This window comes from Acromyrmex echinatior, chromosome 8 (assembly GCF_024713525.1).
Source record: "Acromyrmex echinatior isolate Ae372 chromosome 8, ASM2471352v2, whole genome shotgun sequence".
NCBI lineage: Eukaryota > Metazoa > Arthropoda > Insecta > Hymenoptera > Formicidae > Acromyrmex > Acromyrmex echinatior.
The window spans coordinates 5217075-5226000 of record NC_141859.1 but is presented as its reverse complement, the minus strand read 5'-3'; the positions used below and the strand labels follow the sequence as shown (position 1 = coordinate 5226000).

The 8926-nt window shown below is 36.4% G+C and overlaps 1 protein-coding gene across 1 annotated transcript; it reads right to left on the bottom strand.

Annotated features, from left to right (window-relative positions):
• Positions 1 to 390: 390 nt before the first annotated feature.
• On the bottom strand, positions 391 to 8585 carry LOC105144581 (uncharacterized). The gene is made up of 9 exons (XM_087408730.1): positions 8016 to 8585; positions 7277 to 7499; positions 6362 to 6919; positions 4686 to 6294; positions 2941 to 4612; positions 2393 to 2479; positions 1815 to 2062; positions 1606 to 1689; positions 391 to 1100 (listed from the first exon to the last, which is right to left on the bottom strand). The coding sequence occupies exons 1-9, from the start codon at positions 8368 to 8370 to the stop codon at positions 765 to 767; spliced, it is 5172 nt and encodes a 1723-aa protein (XP_087264856.1). The 5' UTR covers positions 8371 to 8585; the 3' UTR covers positions 391 to 764.
• Positions 8586 to 8926: the final 341 nt, after the last annotated feature.

Sequence of the window (8926 nt, the reverse complement as noted above, 5' to 3'; positions counted from 1 at the left end):
ATGCTTTCGCGGTTCGCTATCAGCGTTTTACGAATTTATTTCAATTCCGTGTGGTGGACATACAGTTAAACGGATTTCGACAATTCATTTACCGTTTGATCTACCCGCGCATTTCAATTATATGTTTACTCTTTGTCGACGGCATTCGCCTTCCTATTGAGCCCGAGTGCACACCCGCGCGTCGGCGGTCGCATCGACGAGCCGGGTAAAGTCGTGGGAACGGATGCGGTACGGTACAATTGAATTAATCTCGATCGAACAACGCGACCTCCGAAATGAAACAGGAAATCACGTTATCGCACGTGGCGGCGTGCACAAGCATGCGCCGCGAAACAAGCGGCTCTCATTAGTTGTTATTGTTTGATCGTGATTAGCAACAAAACCGTGATGTTGCTGAATATGGTACGTTATCGCAATTATGTGCCTAGGAGATTGCTGCAACCGTTCGGATAGCGGGGGAGGCGGGGGAGGGGGAATATAGAAACGGATAAGATATTTTGAAAGAGCTGTAATAATTGGAGAATGCCTATTTGGTCTCCCCGTTGTTTTATAATTACAGAAATTATTCAAAATAATTAAATGATCTTAAATATATTAAATTGAATGTGAATATCAGATTTCTTGTATCGTTATATATTTTTATTTTATATTCTAATCAAAACAAAGATTATGAAGAATATTCGTCTTGTGTTGCGCGTCCAGTAACAAGAACTTGCTTGAAGTAAATGTCACTTTTAACATGTTTACTGATACCGGAAAGAAAATTACACTGAATCGTTCGTGGTAAGTTGAAAAGTTACGTTGCGCCTTTTTTCGAGAGTTATCCGCTCAGAGATTTGAATCAGGTTTGCCTGCTCAATACGAAGAGTTCGTCTTAATTCCTGCAGTTTCCATCCCGCCTTAATCTGCTTTTCAACTATTTTCTTCTGCAAGGCGGCGATCCGCCGATTTGAAGCATCGTAATCTGCTCGCAACCGATCACTACCGTAGTCTCGATTAATCATTGAACAATCGCAAACCGCTGGACTATCTTGCACCATATTCGAAGTCAACAGACAGATTTTATCGTGCAACTCGGCCAATTGCATTAGTGTCAAAGACTGAAAGCGACAAACGTAAATATTTTGTATTAACAATCAGTTATTTCCGTTTTAAAAACTATTTTTACATTACAGAGAAAAGACAGTTTTGTTGAAGTATCTAAAAATTTAGCTAGAGAGATACAAATCTGAAAATGAATTTGTTGTACTATCAAAATAATTATAATAGACGCTCAAACTAATTGCCAAACGTCAAAATTTTTGCAGAGTTCATTATGATTGAGATTTCTAATTATTTTGTTGATCGAACAAAATTATTTTAAAATCTATTATTTGATAAATTTATTTAGATATTTCAGTAAAATCGTTCTATATATCTAGATATATTTTTATCTGCTTATAAAATACAAGTAATATATAGATATATTGAGATATGCAAACATAGAAATAATATTTCAATTTATTACAAGTACGACGCGTCAATATGGAGAAAAGTGAGATTTGATAGATATAAAGAAGCAAATGCAGACCAGCAAAATGGACTCTTACCACCGCACGTACATACCTTCAACCAAGATTCAGGGTCAAAAGCTGCAAGCTTATCGCCATTATCCACACCTGCAACCTTGGTAACTTCCACACCAAGCTCCTAGAAACGATTCATTTCCAGCGTTAATATGCAAGTCAGAAAATTCAAATTATCCTCTGGATAAATCATTAAACAGGATACTGTTTTATGTGTACTTGATTAATGCTATCTATTATTCGCCTCACCAATAATTGCTTTATGTAATTTTCATTTTCTTTCTTGCATTCATTAAGCAGTTTATCGATATTCTGAACTTCGATTTCCGCCAGACAGATGTTCTCGGATAGCTTTTGCGATTCTTTTAGCAATTCCACGATGGATGGCACAATCCAGCGCTCAATTTCAAAATCATCGTCCAATGTTGTTGCCATCTCGGGTCTCACAGGAATTTTTCCATCCATAAATTGTATATAATCACGCACACGTTGCACGGCTATTGTATTGCGAGAACAAATGCAGAACTACCTTGTAGAGATTATATAATCAAAATTTGTTCTTGTCATTTTCTATGTATCACAAAATTTGTCCAAATATTAGTTTTCTGTACAAACTACGCGCGACTTTTGGCGTTGCGTAATTAATAGAATATAACAATTTGCAAAATGTTGCTTTCGAGTGTCGTAAGTTTATGGAAATGCTTAACTTATTAAGATATTAGCCGAGCTAATTACGGGCTATGAATAAGGAAATCCACGTTTCTATGGTGCGATAAAAACTGTCGGAATGACAAAACAGTTGAAAAAGTTTTTGTGCAAGTTTTTACCGTCATATTGCTTTTCAATTTGCTTCTTCAGTAATTCATTCGCCTTAACGAAGTCGCCGCATTCATCCGGTTTAATCACGCCAGCCTCTGGAATTATAAAGATGTTTTTCCTTTAATGTGAACGCGACCGACAAAATTCAATAAGAAAAAGACTTCGCCAAAAACCACTGAATGAATGAAACGCATTATACGACTAAATCATATCCATTAATTTATACAACGCTATTATTATCCAATAATGCAATCCCGGCTATAAGTTTGGAAACAAAATTTTTTCACATTTTACGAAAAGTTAAATATTTCGATCAAAAAAATCATAAAGAAGTCTTTGATCACGCATTTTAAAGGGCAAAGATAGGGCTTTAAATCCATGTTTGAATTTTTTCTCTACAGGATTTCATTCTTAAATTACATAAAAATGCTAGAAATTAAAGTGTAGTCGAAGATTTCTTTACAATTTGTTTCACCAAGATATTTTTTGTAAAATGTGAAAAAATCGTAAGTGTTTCTAGACTTTAATCGAAATTATATATCGAAGAGGTACAAACCTATGGGAGACAGAGATTGCAGAAATTTGATCTTTTCGCTCAAGTTGTTAATTTCATCGTTTAAATGCTCTTTCTCCGCTTGACAATGATCCAATCCGGATTTCAACTCCATGTTTTTGATTTTCAACGCGGCCAACAATCTTTGGCTTTGATCCTTCGTCCCGTTAACTTCTTCATCGATTTGTTCAGGATAATCTTTTATTTCGTCCAGCAGCGCTTTCAATTGACTTAGTTCTAATTCCAGACCGTCGTTGATCATTTTTAATTTATTATTCTCTTCCGCCGCGTATTTTAAGTCTTCTCTCGCCTTGTCTATCTCGATCATCGATTTCTTCAATTCATTTTCAAAGCTGTCGATATCGTCAGCATCTTCTATAAAATCGCCTTTCGATTTCTTGATATTCTCTTTTAATTTATTGATCTCATTTTGCGCCATTCTTAACTTATCTCTCAATTCTTTGTTTTCTACCATTAAATTTTGTAAATCCTGTCGCTCTTTATCATCCGTCCTTTCTCTTTGTATTTCTAATGCTCGAGCTTCTGAAGCGGCCAATTCGATTGTTAGTCGTTCGTTGTCCACCCTGCACCTATTCAAATCCGATTTGAAGGAGTCAAGTTCTGTTGCTATTTTAGTATTTTCGATTTTCAGAGCAGCATTCTCGTCTTTCAAAGAAATATGTTGTTTATTTACGTCATTTAGTTTGCGCTTTAAATTCTCATTTTCCACACGCATTTTATCTAGTTCTGCCTTTAACTCTTCTATTAATTTGCCGTTAGAATCGATCGTCTTTTTCTCAATAGCTTCCTTTGCAACTTTATCCGACACAACTTTACCTAATCTACTCACTTCCGCTCGTAAACTATCTAACTCCTTCAGAAGTGCCTCCTTCTCTTCTAACAACTCAGCCACATGATACTGCAATGCGTTCACCTTGTTCTGCGCGTCGATCGACGTTTTCTTTAAATCCTCTACTTCACTGTTCAACTTGTCATTCACCAATTCAAGGGTATCTAAATTCTTTTGCAGTTTTTCCAGCTCCGCTCTTAATCTATCGTTTTCCGATTGGCTAGTAGATAATTCCAATCTAATTTTTTCTGATAATTTCTGTTCGGCTGTCAAGTTAGATTTCAGATTTTTAATCTCATCCTTTTGCCCATCGTCCTCGCCTTTTAGTTTATCAAATTCTTTCTCAAATTTCTGTCGTTCTTCCCTCATATTCGTGTTTTCTAGTTTCAAACCATCAACTTCAGATATCAGCATATTTGATTCGCTTTTTAGTTTATTATTCTCGTCTGTTAACGTATTTATTTTTGATTTTAATGTGTCATTATCTACTCTCAAAGCTAATATCTCATTTTTTGCGTTTTCAAGTTCTGTCTTTAACGTTGATACTTGACTGGATAACTTTTCCTCTTTATCTCTTATTTTATCGTTCTCTGTTCTTAATTTAGTTAATTCTGATTTTAGTGTTTGAAGTTCCTCTCTCAAAGCAACGACTTCATTCTTAAATTTGGTCAGTTCCTTCACAGCCTCTTCTTTAGCAGACTTTTCGGCGAATGAAGACAGATTTAGCCCTTCTAACAGATTTTTAAGCTCTGCTATTTCTCCCTCGAGCTTAATCTTCTCATTTCTAAGATTCGTTATCTCCTTCTCTAATGTTTGATGTTCAACCTATGAATTTCAATGTGATTATTATCAAAGGCACAAGAAGTTACAGGAGGAATACGTAACTAATTATCTCTACCTTACAAACGTTTAAAGCTTCTTTTTTCTTTTCATTCTCGATGGATAACTTATCTGTGCTCATCTTAAGCTTGCAATTTTCCAACTTCCAATATTCAATATCTTCTTCCGCTTTAGATAATTGCGATTGAAGATCAGATATATCCAGTTTTAAATTATTAATCTGGTTCATCATCTCAGCATTCGCAGCCCTTAGGCTCAACGATTCCTCGCCTAGATTCAACAGCTCTTTCTTGAGGAGGTCTCTCTCTTCTTTTAGGGCATGATTTTGCACCCTCATCTCATCGATCTTTAAGATCAAATTTTTCATCTCATTCTTTAATGCCACTAATTCCTCTTGAATGTCTCGTTTAGCAGTAGATTCTGCACTTAGATCTAATTTCAGTTTGCTGATCTCATTTTGCAAAGCGTTGATCTCATTCTGCATCTTGTCTTTATCAGTCTGTAAACTAACGAGCTGAGCCTCAAGAAACTTAATCCGATTCTCGGCGTTGTCAAGTTGTTCTCTTAATTTATTTACTTCATCCGTCAATAAATTTATTTGTTCCTTCGATTCATTTAGTTTTATGTTTAGCCTACTGTTTTCATCTCTATAATTATTCATTTGCGCATTAATATCTTTGTTCTCTGCTTCTATTTGGTGAATATCTGCCCTTAATTGTTCATTTATAACTTGTGCCTCTTTCAGTTTATTATTTAACTCGACCGATTTCTGCTGCAAATCTACAACTTCGTTATTTGCACTCGTCAATTTATTACTCATATTATCTACCTCCTTTTTCAAAGTTTCTATTTCGGATAATAATTTTGTTAGTTCTTCTTTCCCATCATCCACTTCTTGTAACAATTTTCTGTTCTCCGACTTCAACTTTGCCATTTCGCTCTGCAAAGTATCAAAGTCCGCGAGTAGCTTGTTATTATTTACATTAGCCTTCTTCAATTCTTCCGTAAGAACTTCATTCTCGACTTCAAATTTGTTCAATTGTTTCTTTGCGTCGTCTAACGCTACATTTATTTTAGACAAGTCATCTTTAAGAAGACCATTCTCGGATTTCAAGTTGTCTCTTTCAGTTGTCAAATTGTCTCTTTCGCTTTTAACAGTAGCACTTTCGTCCTTTAGTTTATCGCTTTCAACCTTTAATCTATCCATTTCTTGTAACAGTTTATCGAAGCCTTCTTTCCATGCAATCCCTTCGGATTTTAATTGATCCGTCTCCGCCACTTGTTTTTCTAATTCATCTCTTAAATACTTATTCTCGGATAATAATTGATCTAGATCTGTCTTAATATTATTATTTTCCCTTCTCGAAGATTCCAGTTCCTTAATCATGTTATCAAGATTGTTTTTCAAAGCAACATTTTCTTCTTTAAGTTCGTTAGTCTCCAATTTTGCATTTTCCAATGTCTCCTTCAAGAATTCATTCTCAGCTCCGAGACTATGCAAATCGTCTCTCATGCCCTCTAGCTCTTTTTGCGCCACTTGAAATTTTTCTTCCTCGCGACGCAGGTCAACGTTCAACTTATCGATCTCGCTCTTCATCTCGTTATCTTCCTCTTGCACTCTACTCAATTCTTGTATTTTTCGGATTTCCTTCAACGAAACAGGAGTTTATATGTTAATATAAAACGTTCATAACTTTTAACACACTGTACATGCAACCAATTACGAGCATTTACAGACATGAAGAAATAAAGAGAGATACCTTATCAGGTTTCTCGGGTTCTTCCTTCATCTCGGCCACCTCGTCCATCGCTGATCTGACGATCATCTCATCCAGATCTACCATTGGTATGACGATGGAGGCTTTCAGTTTATTAAGCTCGCTTTGTAGAGCTTCCGTGTAAGCCGTCTTCTCATCCAAATGCATTTTCAATTCAGCCAGGAGCATTTTGCAATTACGAAGCTGACTTAACAGTGCCGGTATGTCCTCTTCTTTCGCAGATAAAGGAACGTCAATCTCTTCTGAGAATGTAACAACTTCCTCTAATGTACGACGAATTTGCGTCGGTTCAGCTTGCAGGCGCTCTGTTCGTAACAGATCTTCGTAGCTCTTTGATAGATCCACCGATGTCTGCATTGATCTCTCGACAACCACGGACACCTGTTGATCAGCCTTCTGACCATCTTTCATTAGCTCACGAAGCTTTGCCCTCAAACGGTTTAATGCCGCACAGGAAGTATCTTCCTCGGCTTCCATCAGTTTCAACTTCAGATGCGATATCGTGTCTCGCATTCTGTCACGATATCAACAGTTTGCACGTAATTATATTGGCGTACCGTGTTTAATGAAGATAGATGGTTTTCAAGGAAATATCGTAACTGACGAACTGTGTGATTAATTTTCTTTCAAAGCTATATAACTTCGCAAAGTATAAAACAGAAGTCTGTTCTGACTATTATGACAATTCCCGAACGATTAATTTAAGTAATATTAATTTTATAGGAGCTTTTTTTTAGTATTCTCCTTCCGCTTATTGCTCAATTATTTTCCCTTTTATTAAAACAATATGCAGAAGGAAAGAGTAGAAAGGAGAAAGAAAGACTCATTAAACTGTCTTAGCGAAATTTCATAGTCAATAGGTATTATGTACTGTTTTTTTTCGGCAGCAAAACGATCTCTCAGTGCTGCTATTTTCTCCCTCACGTATTTAACTTTTTCGCACGGATCGTCGCAGCAATCTCGTTCGGCGAGACTCTCTTCGAGGTTGCGAACTTTTTCCGCCAGTTCCTCATTTGCATTCTGCAGCCTTTCGTTTTCCTCGCGGTAATGCACGAGCGAGGGATCAGTACCCAATACCCCGTCGGGCTTCACACCTATAGGGAAATTATTTGACCGCCCGAAATGTATTCGGTACTCTCTTTTATATGACGAAGAAAACATGGGTCGTTTGCGGTGAGTTGTACACATCGATAGAAAGCTACGAAAACTTAATAATAAAAAATGTAGAAACGAAACGTATAAAATAATGATGTATTGGAAAATCGTTTAACTTAATAACCGAATTTTATTTGATATTTTGCGAAATATCGAGAATCAATATATGGATAGATTTTATTACAGAACCGTTCCATAGTGTCGTACTGGAAGAAGTACCGCGCTAAAATTACTCTTCGTATATATAGTTTAAATGGTAATTTCTTATAAAATTTATAAAAGAATATTTATTCTATAAGAAATATAGTGCAGAAGAGCAAAGGCGGGGGAGAAAAGATTCGACTATGAAATGGAACATCGATACCGAATGATTGTAGGGCTTGTTTCAGAGACCTATTTTCGCTCTCGAGCTGCAGCCGCTCCATGCGCCACTTCTTCATCTGACACTTCATTACTGTCAGTTTTCGTAGAGCGAACGGTAGATCGTAGATCTCTGATTCCTTGGAATTGTCGCTGAAGGGGTTGTACTCGCAGCAACAGCATGGCTCGTGCGGCGGTAATTCGATCGGTTTTATCGGCCGCGGTGCGTGACATCCGCATGAACAAAACGGCGGTACGTATCGATCTTCCATGACTTGATATGATTATGAGGACCACATTTAACCTTTCTGCATGACGTACGTTCCACAGCACAAATTTATTCCTAAAAATGCCTCTACAATCGTTATGACGTTTTTTCGGGGAGCGCATCGCATAAAAAATATATAAGTTACTTGATAACCATTTTTGTACTATATATACCTCTAACATTATCGGGATAGAAAACAAGTTATTTATGACCCGGGTCAACTCATAGATAACCCGCGGTAGTAGAGTGCGCTATCATTGTTCCGTAAAAAAAACTCCGCCAAGATAAAATCTTTTTATGCATGGAGATATGAGGTTGCGCGGAAACTCGTGAAACTCGTCAGTCATATTTTTGATATTATTCCCAGCGAGTTCGACACACGACTCGGTGACATCGACAGGTGAGATCGATATAATTCGATTTAATAATATCGATTCATGATAAGTTAACAAGACTTTATGATGTAAATTTTCTTCCATCATGACCGAATTAAACTTTGGATAATTTAATTTTCAAAATGTATGTAATATAGGTAAACTTTTTCGTGATGAATATAAGAAGATAATATATCTAATGAATGGTCTCGCGTGTCATCAAATTTATATCAAGAATTTCAATCATATTTCAAGCATTGATATATATATATACTTCCTATGTCGATAATATATGACCATTTTGAATAGAGATGCTAAAGCATACGTGCATTATTCACCGAATTCTCCGTGTCGTAAAGTTCGT